This window comes from Panthera leo, chromosome B3, assembly GCF_018350215.1.
Source record: "Panthera leo isolate Ple1 chromosome B3, P.leo_Ple1_pat1.1, whole genome shotgun sequence".
NCBI lineage: Eukaryota > Metazoa > Chordata > Mammalia > Carnivora > Felidae > Panthera > Panthera leo.
The window spans coordinates 85,542,658-85,559,143 of record NC_056684.1 but is presented as its reverse complement, the minus strand read 5'-3'; the positions used below and the strand labels follow the sequence as shown (position 1 = coordinate 85,559,143).

The following is a 16,486-nucleotide window of genomic DNA, read 5'->3' as shown; positions in this document are numbered from 1 at the left end:
CTTCTGCTTATTCTTCTCCTGAAGTTATAATCCTCTGTTTGTAGCACTGAATTTCGGTTGCTTTAGAAATAAATGCAGTTCAAAGCCCTCTAAGATATCTGTAGTTGGAAAAAAAGCAGTTCTTTGAATGTAACTTGTGTGTCAGAAATCTGCTTACTGTTTATATGCTAGTGATCTGAAAACCTAGTTCCTCTAGCCATCTGAGTTTTTTAAATGAAGCCATGAAACCGATGTGACGGAACTGGGTTGCCATGTGGACTGTGCACAGCACAGAGAGGAAGAAACCTAGATCACCTAACCAAATGCATCTTTAACATCCATTATCTAGTGATGTGCCCTCTTAGTTATTGCACAGAATGCCAAAAAAAAAAAAAACAAAAAACCCAATATATTAATTTTCCAATAGATGAATTGTACCAATGTTTTTAAAACGTAGTTTCAAGCCTATATCCCAAGCAGGAAGAACTTTCTAAACAGAAAAGAAAAAATGTAGAATTATACCCAAGAAAAGCAATTGTTTTAAAACACGACACCACACACACACACACACACACACACCACAGCTCTACTATAACATTAAAGTGAAAACAGAATTGGTCTAGAAAGACTTACTGGCTAAACTAGGTCCTTTAACTGCAGAAATGAATAAAGGGAATTTTAAAAAATTAAATAGCATCTGTATTTCTAATACCACCACCAGTTTACCTACATGTGAAACATGCTTCTGTACAACAATGTAAACTTCACAGCAAGCCATTTTTACATTCACTAGAGCAGAATTTTCCACTTTCTTTAAATTACAACATAATTTTGGGCTGAGATTGCTGAACACACAGGTAAGCCAACAATAACAGTACAATTTAGTTTCACAGTGGTTTTCTTAACATAAAGTTCATTTTAAGTGTCTTTGCAAAGCATTTCACATTAAACTTAAGTTTCTAAGTGACTTCCTTTAAAGCCTTCTTATTCAGATATTTTCCACCCTCATGTCTTTATATGCTTGGCATGTGTGTTGTTTGTTTAGGATACAAAATGGGAGACTGGCTTGTTTAATCTGTTTTTGAGTCCTCTGCTGTAGAAAGAAAATGTCCTTCATAAGATGTTGAAGCCTTCACTGCACACACAAAATTTGGGGCAAGTCCAGGTCCAGGAGCCCACCACCAAACAGAGACAAAGACGTTGCCAGAAAGTCACCTTTACAAAAAGAGAGAAAAAAATAGATAGGGGTGGGAGGGAGGGGGGTATCCCATGGAATGAAAACACAAATGCACCATCCAGAGTCCGTATTTACAAACTAATAGAAAATATAAACATCATTGTATTTGGAACCGAGTAAAAACATCAGGAGGAGCTAAATTCAGATACGGCTTGTTATACGTATTTTCCAACAAAATAGGTTATCTCTTAAAAATAAACAAAGCATCACTCAAGTCAATTATTGATTAGTTTCCTAATGATGAATTTAAACTTACTTGGTTACCTTATTTGATTAGAGGGTGCAGCGTAACTTTTCTGTATGTGTTTTCCTTTATTGATTTTGCAAAATCTCAACAATTGCACGTTTCAAAAGTTCAGGTTGATTTAGAATAAATATACACATGTGGTTTTACCAAAGACTAGTTTTAAAAGTTCCTTAAGCCCTTTGAGGGGTGCAGGTTTCTTTGCTACGTTAAAACAGTGTGTGGGCAACACAAATGTCTCATTCAATCCTTAAGATTGCTTTTGTTTTCAAATCCTAAAGTCATGTCAGGTTTTCTGCAAGAGAGAAGTTATGGCAAGAAATATTTAAGTGTCATCGGCACAAAGGATGTGAGTCCTTAAAGCCAGCTTTGGGGGCAGGAGGGGTGGGATCCGAGACCAGGGGAGAGGGGGAGGGTGTGCTGAGGGGACACCCGGGTGAAGCTGCCGCGGACAGAATTTCCCATCAGAGTGCAGAAGCCGTGACAGAGTGACTACCTTCTCTGGCTGCCTGCATTCCCTTGAACGCCAGCGATGCGGGAATGTCACAGTTGTGGGGGGAAAGTGGGGTGCCGCTGGCATGTTGCCACCCATGTCCAGCCACATAACCGGAAGGAGCGGCGCTGTAGGTCATGTAAGGCGACACTTGGGCCGGGGTCGGATAAGGAGCCATGCTGGACGCTGACACAAAACTGCTTACAGCTGGTAGACCATTTGGTGCCTAAAAGTAGGAAGAGAGAAGAGGTGAAAATAATTACATTGTAGTAGTTGACATTTCACGGGTTTGCAGAAAGAGGCAGAATGTAAGTTCCTCGAGTAGAAGCAATATTCTGACTCTAATTTCTGATTTTTTTAGATCTGATCTTTATATTCTAAATGCATTCACAGTCTCGCTGCTTAAACATAAGGCCCAAAAAACAAGATATTATTCTTTCCACAAAGGCTTTGAGGAGGCTACAACAAGAAAATTCATAGTACTTGCTTTGCTATTTGGAATTATAGGAAGGAAATACAGGGTGAGGAAAGAATTAATGGTGATTAAATACTCTCAGAAGCCGTTCAGCTATCCGGATGCCTTTGTCAACCTTCCCCGTACTTGAGTTTTGTTTGGCTCTTTTGTTGAAGCATTTGTGAAGGGCCTGGTTGGCGTAGCTTTCATTTCCAGTCAAGAAGGGCACGGAGTGTAGGCTGTCACTCCAGACTCTCAAAATGAGCACAACCTTTGTTAAATAAAACATGGGCCGTATTTTAAAAGGTCATGTTGAAAATGCCTGTTGGACAAAGGACATGCAAAATCAGGCAGTTGTCTTATAAGAGTTCTTAAATGAAGATTGGGGATATTTTTTTCCAGAGCTATTTTATCAACAAGAAAACTGTCTATTGGAATATAAAAGAACTGTATATGTGTGGTTTTGAAATTGGAATATTGGTTTGCAAAGTTTTGGGGTCCTGTGATGAGTTTTTAAAAGCCACATGGATAACTCTCTTGAAAGGAATTTAAATGTAAAATCCTAGTTTGCAAGCAAAATGCAGCAGCCCAGGCAAGGAGCTCTGTCTAGAAACCAGTGTTCTCTTGGCATCCAATAAGTTACTGTTGGTATTGTTACTATTAACAACAATAAAAACACCCCAATTTCCTATCCTGATTCTGGCATGACCACTTGGTTTCTCAAGTAACTTATTTTTTTCCCCTTCAATTTCTACATTATTTAGAAATAAAGAGTAAACTTGTTTCCTGGCAGAGATGTGAATGAATTAATACATCAACATATTTCCTAATGAGAGTAAATGTATAATATAATTACTAGTAGTAAAACCGATTCAATCCTTAGAGGTAAGAAAAGAGCAGACTTGTGTTAGATACTTTTTCTAATTCAATTACAACATAGAAATTGTTTCCTAATTCATTTGATTGTTATTTTCACTTCCACATCTATGAGAATGCAATGGTGGGCTCTCAAAAATGATTTTCTCCATTTAGAGTAATACATGGAATAGAATAAACACATGGGTATGATTTAACACTGCTCATGGATTTCTGACAAGAATAAAAGTAGAGGGGTTAACCTTGTGTACTTGGTCTGTTAGAACACATAGATCCTGTTCTGTTTGTCAAAGTGCCTGTTCTTTGAAAATGAGGAAGGGGAAAGGAAACTAAGGTTTCTTGAATATGCCCTATGTTGCAGGCACCAAGAAATATCCAACATCGTTTATGGAATAACGAAGATTGGTGAATTGTAACTCATTATAAACTACTGGGTTTATAATAATGGCAAGATAATATATAATGATTACAACACAATATTACTTTCATTTAATTTGATTTCTTTTTTTTTATTTTATTTTTTTTTATTATTATTATTTTTTTTTTCTTTTTTAATATATGAAATTTACTGTCATCATTTAATTTGATTTCAATTGAAATTAAAATGTATTTCAAGGGTCCTATAGGATGGTGCTCTATTTTTAACAAAGAAATCATTGCACATCACTTTAAAATATAAATGAAATCCTTATCCTCTTTTTATACACAAGAATGTAGATTAAGGAATTTAGCCATTTACCCTGGGCCAATTGGCAAATCAATGGTCATGTGTTAAAAGAAGTTATCACCCCTGCCTGACACAGGATCCTCTGTAGCAAATCTTTTCCTGCTTTGCCAGGACATTTAAAGAACAAACACAATTTAATCTCAAACTAGAGCATCTTTTGATATAACATCTTGTAAAAGATTCTTTCTTCTTCTAGAACCCTATTTTCATTGTTAGACCCTCATTCTGTTTCTTAGCTTCTGAAAAAAACAAAACAAAAAAATTTCCCCCTTTCTGAGGATGGCTTATCAGAGAATGGTTCAAAGGAGACACACTCTAAGGCTGTCAGCAGTTGAGTATGAAGATAGCTATCAAATTGTAGAAGAAATCTAGCATTGCATAGAGATTATAGTTCCAATCATGTTCGTGTAGGATTTTCCCAATAACCCATGAGCAATTAGTTTTGAAAGGAATCATTCTGATCCAGTTATAGAAAGGTATTTGCATTTGTATTAGCCTCTTCCATTCTAGGTTAATTTTTTATCCTGTTTACCATGTCAAGATCATAAAATAAGGTTAAATTTACTTTTAAAACAGTGAAAACCTTTGCTCAACATTTTACAAGTACATAAGGCTAAACTACTTAATGGTATACATGACAGAAACAGTGCTCTAGTTAGCCAAAAAATGTGTTGATAAATTTTATTTTTCATGACAGCCAAATTTTTCCTACCCATTCTTTTTTCTTTGCATTTTTTCTGTCATCCAGAATTATAGTTATCTCTGAAACACTTGCTTCACCATCTTCCCTTTACATCCTTGCCCTTAGAGCCATTGCTCTGTGATGTGCCCCCTTTATTTGGGGGCTCTTCAGCTGTTCTCTTGCAATGTCTACCATCCCCTTAGGTAGACCCATTTCTTTTTGCCCAGAACCATCCCTCCTGAGACATCAGGCTGGAGTGGACTCTCATCTCAGATAATGCTCCTAGGATTTAGGGGAGGAAGAATACTGGATTTAGGCCTTTGCTACCTTCAGGTGCCTTACTTATTCTGTGACTACATTTGTTTGTTGGGCATAAAGTAAACACTACTAATTTGTTCCATATTTGTCCAATTTCTCATACTTAATAACACAAAAACAAATTTGGTGACTTAAGTATTTCAAAGTTTTCTAATATCCACAACATATTTAGTATCATTTTAGTGATGCAGTCCCTCTGTACTGCAGAAAGGATGAATAAGAAGGGAAGCTCAGGGAGGTTTGATCTCCTCGTCGTTAGAAAAAAAGTAAGAGGAGGCTAAAGTGAGAAAGTAGGTGATGGGCATTGAGGAGGGCACTTGTTGGGATGAGCACTGGGTGCTGCATGGAAACCAAGTTGTCAATAAATTATATTTAAAAAAATTTTTTAAAGTGTTTGCTTAAGAGAACAGAAGAAAAAAAATCTTTAAACAGTATAAAAATAGCTCTTTGCTTTCCCTCAGGTTAAATTATGACCCAGATTTGGGGTGAAAAAGTTTTGTCTCAACTTTCCTTCTCACTTGTAAAGTTCAGATTTAGAAATTTAGAAAAAGCAGCATAAACAAGATGAGATGACAAACACACTTTAAAATGTGCCTGCCACCTTCACTATTCATTCTAGTGACTCAATAAACACATCAATTTTCTCATATTAATTCTGAAATATGATGTTGGCAAAAGATATAAATCTCTACTGGGTAAAGTAATTGTTATTTATGAAGCAATCACTGAATGAGTAAAATTTTCCACCACAAAGGAAAACAACTACAGGTAGCATTGATGTTTGTTTATTCTTTCCAGTAAAAAAGTACATGACTTAAACTTCCCAAATCTGTTTAATGTTTTCAGTGAAGGGCATGTAATTAATCTGAAAAGCTAGTTAGGCTGAGTAGAGACTACCAAATGTACACCATAAATATAGTGGGAGCAAACATGCTAAATTACTCTATTTAATTGGATTGTAAATATGATTTATAAATCAACCAACATATGGAATCCCCAGAGAAGAGTAAACAAATTTTCCAAATGAAACCCCAGCAATGGGCATGTAATGGAAATCCCATTTTTGAAAATGACTTTACCTAAAGATTCCATAAATAAAACCTCAATCCATCAACTGCTTTTTTATGTGGATCTTCCATAAAAGCCATGAGAATCCTTTCCTCTAAAGAACTATACAAGGATCTCCCTGAAGCAAATGATCTTCTACCTAATTTTGACAATGAGATTTACTAATACAAAGTAAAATAGACCAAACAGCATACCCTAGAAAAAGTTGAATGTTTGTTGAATGTTTTTAGGGAAAAAAAAAAAAACAAAAACAGATTCTATCTCACTGGTATTAAAGAAAATAGTCTAGGGAAAAAAAAACATAAAATACAATGTCCAGTTAAGATTTGAATGAAAAAAATGAGTTTTCATTTTACTTGTTCTAAAATTTTAGAAACATAGATTTGCCATTTTTTAAAAACATGCTTTTAAATTAGTATATTGAGAAGCTATATTGGCAGAGAGCTAGACTATAAATAGTTTGAGAACAGGGCTTGCCTCAATCATCTCATATCCTCATAAAATGGGCCATATCATAGGTGTTTCATAACCATTTGTATACCTTAGTGCAGCCTTTTGATACTCTTGCTTTAAAAAAAAAAAAAAGTCACTTTTGATCACAGAACAAGCATTATACATTAAGTAAGCAAAATGAATAAAGCTGTTGAAAAAAGTAAATAAAAGTTCTAATCTAGCCATTTCATTATTTGATTTATGGTTGTTCCATTTATCCACACACCACCACCCCCACCCCCCAAAAATGGAAATGCATTAATATCCAAACGCTTTTGACCATGGCGGGAGGAGGGAGTGGGGGGAGGGTGGAGACTGGTATGACAACTGTCTGGCAATTAGAAGTGATAGACAGTAGTCTTCACATTCTGAGAATTGTCTACTCCACATTTTCTCCCTTGAAGAAAATGCAAACAGTAGCGCCCAATCCTCTACCCACAATCTTTCATCCACTCATCAGTTCTACCTGGTCCTCCTCTTATTATAAAATGAGTTTACTTTGGCTTTATAGTAAAGCAGATTTAGCCACAAATAGAGATGTGCTTCACCTAGAATTTCAGCCTCCATAACATAAGCAAGAAAAAGTTTCAGATCTGAAAATAAACAAGATTTTCTTGCTCTTCTTGGTGTAATCTTTGTTTGACTGTTGTTCTACTGTTCTTAATTCATTATGCAATGACCTAGTAAAACAAATCTGATAAAATGAAATGATGGTTGTAAATATGGTTTCAACATTCATCGAAAAAGATCTTAATTATGCTTAGTTATCACATTGCAGATCTAAATGTCTCTAGGTAATGGAAAGCTGCTACTTAAAATTTTTCCCTAAATTTTATATTTCCAAAATATTAAAATTAAGGTAGACATGAAAAAAATTTAAATTACTTTTTTTTTTTGTATTTTATATGACACATTTTACTGCTACATCATTAATCTTGTTTTAAGACACTAATAGTTAAAAGCTACCCAGGTTAAGGAATGTTTTCCATAATAGACAACATCATGAATTTCAAACACTTTCTACTGGCATTTGCCTACATTTTGATTCTCTGCAAAATTATAAATTACTTAACATAAAATTAACTTTATTTCATATGTTGAAAAATCCAGTGCAACTTCATTTATATTTTCATGAGAACAGTATGTCTACAAGGACAACCGGTGTTTAAAATAATGTACTAGAAAGTTATACTCAGGATTCTGAAATACTATATTTCTAATACAATATACAAATTAATGCTTCGTAAGAATTTCAGATTAATTTATATCTCCAAATCCAACCATTTTCACAGCTTGTTAACTCTTAACTTTTTAAGTTCAAGTATGTAAGGATTTTTCCTCATTCCTGACATCTCGATTTGTAGCTAACGTTATATTAATCTTGCTGTCTGAGTTAACCTACACTAACCAAAACTGAAGATACGCAAAGCTTATAAATCTAACATTCAGATTACTTCAGTTAGAGTACCAGATATACAACATATTTTTTTCTGAGAAAGTATGCCCAATTGTAGAAAATTTTTCAAGAACTATACAACTATTTATAAACTGTTTAAATAAAATGCATTAATTCACTAAGTACCATATAAAAGGGTAGATATATTCCAAAGCCCGCCCCCCTTGTTTTGCCATGCAACTGCATTCAGTAAAGGTTTTCTGTTTTAACAGAAGAGAACCAGCCATTAGGAACCAGAGAACATTGTTGCCATTCAGAATTAGAGGAGATTAAAGATTTCTAGCCCAATATTAAATGCAGGTGAAAAAAGCCAAAACAAATAAATATTCTTTTTTCTTCTATCCTCAAGGGTAGACAATAAGGACTTCTAAATGGGAATATAAAGTATTGACTTCATCTTAATGAGTAAGACAAGTTTGAGTACTCTAAATTAGTGGTTTAAAAACAAAAGATAGGTGTGTATATAGCTGAAATGTGCATAAGGTTCTAATTACTAGCGATCAGGCATCCTTTTTTGTAGTTTAAGCTGAAAATAGAAACTCTAGATTACGGTAATCACTAGTACCTACAATCAGTTGTCAATTCAGTCCCTTTAGTAATTTTACAGGTGTCTTCTGGGAAAAGACTATGCTCTAAATCCTAGGATTCTGAATTCTCAATGTCCTCCTTTATGTACTAAAATGAAACTTGAGTCATAGAATATTGCACTATTTAATAAAAATTATAAGTGCCCTGAAAGTATTATGTGCATAATTTTTGAGAATTTTTTGCCAAAAACTTTCAAATTTTGTTCATTACACAAATAGAAAAATGTTACCTGAGTTTACATTTTGGTTTTTAAAATACACTTATGCTGATAACATTTTGAAAAATAACTTAAAAATAAAGCTGCTCTTTGAATATTGGTGAGGGAAATGCATACACACACACACACACACACACACACACACACACACAACACACCTTACCATTGCTTTTTTATGAGCAAGTATTAGTATAGAATTTTACCCTCCAGGAAATCAATGTCCAAGTTCCAAAACTGTTCACAAAATGACACAGTCTAAATTTCTCTACCTACTTAGCACACCTTCATCATTAAGCACTATTTTGATCATTATAATAACCACTGATTTAATTGTACTTAGAAACTTCTGAAATTTTGAAATTTTACATCAACTGAATTATATTACCACATGATAATACAGAAGATTAGCATCCTGCAATTAAGAAGTTTCAAATTTAAGTTTGATATAAATGTCTTTTTCTTCTGGAAAAAAAAATTGAACTTGTTCTCTTAGGTACTTAGAACAATGCTTATTTAGCCACTTATGTCTTTAATTTACTTGCTTTTATAAATCTCATAATTCAGTAATAATCAGCGTATAAAATGTAATCAACTTTCATGTTCAGAATATACAGATTTTTTGAATCAGCTCTATTTTTATTTTAAAGTGGTCTGTTTGAAGTATGTGTGTAAATTAACCATTTCTAAATGAGTATAAACACTAGATCTATATAATTCAAGGGAGGAAAAAATGAAATCATCAAAGATTTTTGAATTAAGACATTGCTTTATATGTAAACTGGGTTTATCAAATATATGTGAGAATTAAAAACTATTTTTCAACTCTATACTTCACGATGTTATTCCAACAAATGATGACCTAATAAAAACTACTGAGCACCTATTAAACGCGAGCTACTATGCTGGATGCTTTAAATACACTCCTTCTATTGTTTGTAACAACACGCCTTGACACTTTTTGACTATGAACTCTCCAAACAAAGTATATGCTCACACATCCCCACCCCTCAAAATCGCTTGTTTTTAGAAGACCATCTCTAAACCGCCATGTATAACCACTGGTAACTTTTAATGGAGGTTTACTGTGCGCCTTACGATTGCATTATCTCATTGAATCTTCTCAACATCTCTTGAGGTTGGGACTATTATTTCCCCGTTTTACAGATGAAAAAATGGAGGCGCTAAAATTACTTGCTTAAGTGGCAGTGGTGCCAGAAGATCGGAGCTCCTAACCGCTGTACCTACCGCATCTTCTTTATGATAAGGAGCTTTTTAAAAAGAAAACGACAAACTTTCGTATAATTTCTCCATGACATTCTTTACAGTAGAAACAGATATGGGAAAGGGACTCTTTGCTATTTTCGAGGATCTTTGTCACGGGAGAACTAATACGTATATGAGTCTCTTTTAACAAAACAGGGAGAGAAAAGGAAGTGGAAATGGCGTTTGAGAAAATGAGAATTAGGATTTTTTTTTCTTCCCAAGTGAATAAAAGCAACAAGTTACATACCACATAAAACGCTGCTTTTTGACAGCTAAAACATTAGGAGTTTTAGGACTTCAAAATAATAAAACGAAAACTGGGTATTTGGGGGCTTCGGAACTGGAGTTTGGCGTTAAGAACCTTGCAAATCTACCCAGACCCGCTCAATGAAACCTTAAGCTGCTTTAAGGTCCGTGTTTGTTTGTTTGTTTGCTTGCTTGCTTTTCGGGGCTTTGAACTCCTGACTCCAACTTGGTGATGAGTTTAGACTCAAACCTCTAGGGCGTCAGTGGTGGTGGTTGCTTAATTTTTTCCGGGTGGGGGAGGAGGGCGGGAGAACACGAGTGTTTTAATTTTTCTTTTTGCAGAGTCGGGGGAGGGACAGAGGGAAAGAAAAATTAAACGGTCCACAGCCAGTCCGTATAATTTGAGGTTTTCTCACAAACCTCCCTTGGGAGATTACAACGTGACCCTTAATCTGGAAATGGTAACTTTATTAGGTTTATCTGGTTGCCCTCTCCAAACGATCACAGGGCAGGCTACGCCGGCGTGTTTGCAAGGAGCCGCCGTACGAGACACGCGCGAGCGTGGGGACCCCGCAGCCCACCAGCCCGCAGGCCCCGACCCCCGGCGTGCGCTTCGCGGGCGTTGCAGGCAGCCCGCGCCGGCGCCGCTCAGAGAACCCAGGCCGCTCTCCCGGCCCCTCGGAAGCGCCTTCCTTGGGTTACTATTCCCAGTGCGAGCAGCAGATTGGGCTTCGGGGGCCGCGCCTGCAGAGGCCAAACAGGCCTGGAGGCGCTTCCACCGCCCCGGGCCCTCGGGCCCGCGGCGGGGGGTCGTGGCTCAACTCCGCCCTGCAAGGTCCCGGCCTCCGTCCCGCCTCACCCAACCGTGACCGCCGGTCGGCCCGGGCTTGCCCTCGGTCGAGGCCCAGAAAGAACTGGGTCCTGCGTCGCCCAAACCCCCGCGGCCACCGCGGCCCACCCGGCGGGGCCCTCGCCTTCTCACCTGACCGTACTTGGCTTCCTGCTCCAGAGCTCCCTTCTCCAGCCCGTTCACCGCGTGGGGGGCGGCGGCGGCGAAGTTGTTACGGCCCAGGCTGCTCCACTCCTCCACCTTGGGGCTGTGGTAGGGGGAGCTGTCGCTCACTCCTGGGGAGGACGAGAAGGCGTCAAGCTGGGGCTCCAACCCGCGCACCCCGGCCTGAGACGCGGCCTGAAACCGCGACCCGCGAGCTCCAGGGCTCCGACCCCTGCCCTCGGCCTCCCGGGGGCGCTGGTCCCAGGCGCGGCCTCGCCGGTTTTCAGCCCAGGGCCCCGCGACGCTGACTCGCCTCAGAGTAGGCCTCTCCGAGCTCTTTCACCGAGGCCTGCGGGAAGGTTTCTTTTTCCCCCTTTTTCAAAAGCCTTTGATTTTCTCCTCCCCCCCGCCCTGCTCGCTCCCCCGAGGAATCGAATGGAAAGAACCTGGGAGTTTTCCCAAATTAGGGAAAGAACACGTGAAGCTGTTCATCCCAATCGTAACCCAGGGTTGACTCGGGATTGACGAAAGCTGGTCCTGGCGCAGACTGAAAAGGGAGAGAGGAGCGTCCTTGGCCTAACCGTCCTTGGCCTGTGCTCCTGCTCAGAGACATCTAGAAAAATGCTCACTGTGCTGTGGGGATCTAGTACTTAGGTGGATAGATAAGACAAAAGACCTGCAAAGTCCTTTGCAAGCAAATAACTACGTGATGGCCACAATGCACATGCAAAATACACATGCATAGTTTCTGTCTTGTGTGTGCCTAACTTATGTGTGACTACCCTTGATGCTCTATGTCTACACGTTAAATATGTGAGGTTATGTGCATATGACTCAGAAAATAAATATTACAATTACCCCTGTAAATGCCACCAGTGACAGTGGTAAGGTTATAGAGAGAGGGTGGGTTTTTTTTTTAATGAAATAAAAAGTTAAGAAAATGAAGGTAGAATTAAGTATTTTGAAAGGAGTAAAACCATCAGTTATCCTTTATGTTCTTAATAGAGAAACAAAGAAAATTATACACTGTAAAATGATTACCACAATACCTAAATGTGTGCCTATTAAACCACTGCCATCTTTGAATGGCCAACTGCAGTTTTAAAGAAGAGATATTTGAAGACTATGAGCAATGTGTTTTTGTCTTTGGGACCTATGGGTGGAGGACTGAAGTTTGATAAAGCCGCTACAACTTGATTTTAAATACTTCCATCTGACACAGTGCTTTGAAGGAGCAATCATTTTGTAGAAGTGATCACTTATAGAAATAATCATCTTATGTTCATGGATTTGTCAGAAAACATGTTTAAAGCTGGCCTCCAGAATCAACATCTAGAACGAACAGTTGCTCCTCTCCATATACTCCATTACTTTTCCAACTGATATTTGGTCTGATTGTAGGATCCCTGGGGAAGAACAGTTGTCTTTTCAAATCTGTCAGTCTTTTTTTTTTTTTTTTTTTTTTTTTTTTAACTATTCCTCCTCCTTTCCAAAGGATTAGATTGTGTTCCAGTTTGCACCAGGAAACCGTGTTTTGGTGCAGAACTGCCAGTCTCTCTTTGCCTTCCCAGACAAAAGGCAATCGGTGGGCACAAGCCTGAAGTTATCTTAAGAAATTGAGATCCCCCTGTGAGCCCCCATTTCTGCTGATCTCACACTTTCCCATGAACAGGAGCTTCCTTTAAATGTCACTGAGGTCAGTTTATCCTATAAATCAAGGGCAAACTCTCTCCAACTAAAGCTCCAACCAGCCCCGAATAAGACAAAACTGAGCTCCTTAAAGGATCTTGTAAATTGACAGTCAGAAAACAAGAATATGAGAAATCAGGGCTCTGCTTTAATTACTTAAAAAGATAATTGTGCCAATGTGGTGACAACAGAGAAAGACAGGAAATAATTAAATGAACTATTCCCCCCCCCCTTTCCTATTTTTCTTCCGTGCTTTTTAAACTTTTGGCCAACAAATTTAAAAGGTAGGCTCTTATCTCTGTATTATTTTAATTCTGCATCTAGGACATTTTGACTTTTTACCCCTACCAAGAAAGAAGCTAATGCTGGTTTTTCTTGTTGTTGTTGTATTGTTTTGTTTAACTATGAAGTAAAAGAAAACAAACTCTGGTCTGCAGAAGCCGACTGAGCTGGGGGGGGTGGGGGGAGCTCAGGGAATCCTTCTTACCAACCAGAAAAGACACTGGGGACACCACAAGGTCAAGGGTGAGAAAGGAAGAGAACAGCGGGGTGGCACCGCTGAAAACGTGCAAGTACTACATATCCACTGGCATTTCCCGGGACCAGGAGACACTAAAGAGAAGCCGCAGGCGTGGGGAAAGGGAGAAAGAAGAGAGGACAAGATGGAATCACCCCGCATTTTGTCTCCATCACAGCGGTGGTTGGTGCTACTTCCTAAGATACAAATAGTGAAGTCTGTTAAGGTAAAGGCCGGGGGGGGGGGGGGGGGGGGGGGGGCGCTTGGAAAAAAAGGGAGAGAGAGAAATAAAGCAGAAAATTAGTCCCAGAATGAGCAATGCAGTAACATGCAAGTTACTAGTAGTAACTTCGGGACCTCAGTTTCCGAGGAAAATGAAGTGAAGCATAAGAATGAAACCAATTAGGTGACATTTGAACTTCCTGCCTGAGCAAATTTGGCCTGATTGCCAGAATCCAAGAATACTGCAATTTCCACAGGGTGCCCAACTCCTCGCGGCCGCATCTGATCCCCAAACAAGCTGCCCGCAGCGGTGTCTGCAACCGGCAGCCCCACGCCCGCTCAGTCCTCCCGGGCTGAGCCCCCAGTCCAACCCGGGCCACGCTCTTCAAGTGAGCGAGCGGGTCTGAGGCAGCAGCGGCGAGAGAGGCGGGGGAGGGTGGAAAATGCGAACCATGTGTTGGGGATGGGGGGATGTTATGGGTCTGGTAGTTTGAGATGAGGCAGGAGACTGTGTGTGGCAAGGAAACGGAGGGCATGAATTTCAAGTTAATGAGATCAGGACACCCCCCTGGGAGGACTCCATAGTTTCGAAAGGAAAAAGCCTCAGGTGGTGGGATAGACGCGGGCTCGGAGGCCGCAGATACCGAGACACCAGCGAGGGTGTAGGGGAAGACTCTGCAACGTCCACACATCCGGCCCGTGAGCCCTTACCTTGGTCGGTGATGGAGCGAATGCCCAGGATATCGGTGACGGAATGGGAGGAGGGCCAGGTACGGGGCATGGCCACCGAGCCGGGGATGGCTGGCACCCCGGGCGGCGTGGGCACCTTAGCTGCGGCCGCCGTGATGGGGCTGGGGTACGAGTAGATGTGGTTATAGGGCAGAGCCGGCTGCGGCGCCGGCTGGTGCTGCTTGTAGGAGTCGTAATGACCCTGTTGAGCCAAGTTGCCGATCTTGTTGCGCAGGATGCGGCTGATGGAGCTCACCGAGGGCACGTTGTACTTGTCGCACACGCCGTCCGCCAGCAGGCGGTCCCGGATTTCCCAGGCAAAGATGCCAGGGTCCCTTTGCTTGTAGGTCCGGATGTGTTTCACCACGGTGGGGGTGGTAACTCGGGGTTTGCTGCCCCCAATGGCTCCTGGCAAGATCGAGCCTGTCTCGTTGTAGCGCGCCAGAATCTTGCTGACGCAGCCGTGCGAGACCCGTAGCTGGCGGCTGATGTCACACGGTCTGATGCCCAGTTGGGCCAGTTCCACGATACGAAGCCGGATGGCGTTGGGCAGCGGCCTCCCGTTCACGAATACTCCTCCCAGCTGGTTCACCTCCCCAAAGGCTGGCTCTGCAAAACGAACACACGGCGCGCGGGGACACGCACCGGGAGTTTGGGACAGCCGTTTACCACTCGGCCTCCGCCCGCATAAGAAGGCAGGGCGGATGCACCCACCCCGGACTAGGGACCTGGGCTTTTCCCAAACCCTATTGTCCCCGAGTCTCGCCCAGTGGCCCCAAACCACTAAGGTCGAGTGGGACCCCCCCCCCCCCATTCCGGTGGTGCCTGCGGCCACTACAAGCAAACAAAGTGGTGGGACACAGGGCCGCTCCTAGTGTTCAAAAGTCTCCGAAGCGGGCAAGGAGATCGGTCTTGACGCCTGCAACAGGCTCCTTCTCGCCTTCTCGGCGCTAAAGTCTTTGGGCCGCTACCCCTTGAGCCCCAGCGCCCCGCCTGGAGACCCGCGCGATTAGACAAGGTCTAGAAGAAACTACAGTTTGTTTGTTTTTTTTCCCCTCACGTTCTGAGTGTGTGAGTCTACGTGAAACAAAACTTGGTCCTCCACTAGGACTGCGGAGCTTGCTGATGCCACCGCTCCCTTCTTTTAAAATCAGAAAATGGCATCAACAGCAACCCAGTAGCCAGCGTTCAGACTGAACTGCTGTGCGCCCTGACCCTTAGCGTGTTCCTAACAACTTGTAGAAACACGAGCAAAGTCAATAAGAAGAGTGTGAGCGCTCAGTGGTGCGCGCCCTCGCTCTCCCTCCCTCCCTCTCTCACCCTGTGGTTCCCTCCCTCCCTTCCCGGCTCTGACAGCGTCCCCCGCCGCCACTCACCCATTGCTCCGAGCAGTACACCAACGGGGCCCCAGTTCCGCACTCCCAAAAAGTAACTTTTCGCACAGCCTCAGTGGCCCGGCTCGTCGCTGCCCCGGGCCGCCGGTGCCTCCGCTTCTTCCCGGGAGGAGGCGGCGAGAGTGCAAAAGGAAGGAGTAAAAGGAAGTCTGTGCCCCGATGAAAGAGGCTAGAGTTCTGCATTTCAATCTAAGCAGCAACGTGGGCTGGCCTGAGCTGGGCCGGGCGGCTCCGTCAATCACTCACCAGGGACACGCCCTCAAAGAGGAGGGTCCGAGGGCAAGCTGCGTGGTGATTGGTGCGGCCAGCTGAGCGACAGTGCAGTCCGGGAAAGTCCTTCCGCTGTCTCTTTCAAGCTTGCTCTGCACCTGGGTGACTAAATACAATGAAAATGGGAGTTTGACACCTTCCCAGGAGCAGCGCAAACAGACAACACAATCGGGCTGATAAAAATGCTGAATAAGCAAATGAAAGCGTTTGGTCTGAATTTGAGAGACTCGAAGGGAGAAGGGGTTGAAGAGACTTCTAGGAGGGGAGGAGGGACAGATGCCTCAGAATTGAAGTTAAAACTCCAGGTGGGAGGTGGGAGGCCACCATTACG

At 41.5% G+C, this 16,486-nt stretch overlaps 1 protein-coding gene across 2 annotated transcripts; it reads right to left on the bottom strand.

The window, feature by feature from the left end:
• Window positions 1-375: 375 nt before the first annotated feature.
• On the bottom strand, window positions 376-16,045 carry PAX9 (paired box 9). 2 transcript variants are annotated; one of them, XM_042943006.1, is made up of 5 exons: window positions 15,868-16,045; window positions 14,474-15,100; window positions 11,323-11,465; window positions 1,957-2,179; window positions 376-1,755 (listed from the first exon to the last, which is right to left on the bottom strand). In XM_042943006.1, the coding sequence occupies exons 1-5, from the start codon at window positions 15,869-15,871 to the stop codon at window positions 1,742-1,744; spliced, it is 1,011 nt and encodes a 336-aa protein (XP_042798940.1). In that variant the 5' UTR covers window positions 15,872-16,045; the 3' UTR covers window positions 376-1,741. The 2 variants fall into 2 exon arrangements, with proteins under 2 accessions (XP_042798940.1, XP_042798939.1); XM_042943005.1 differs by having other exon boundaries at window positions 376-2,179.
• Between the last annotated feature and the right edge of the window lie 441 nt (window positions 16,046-16,486).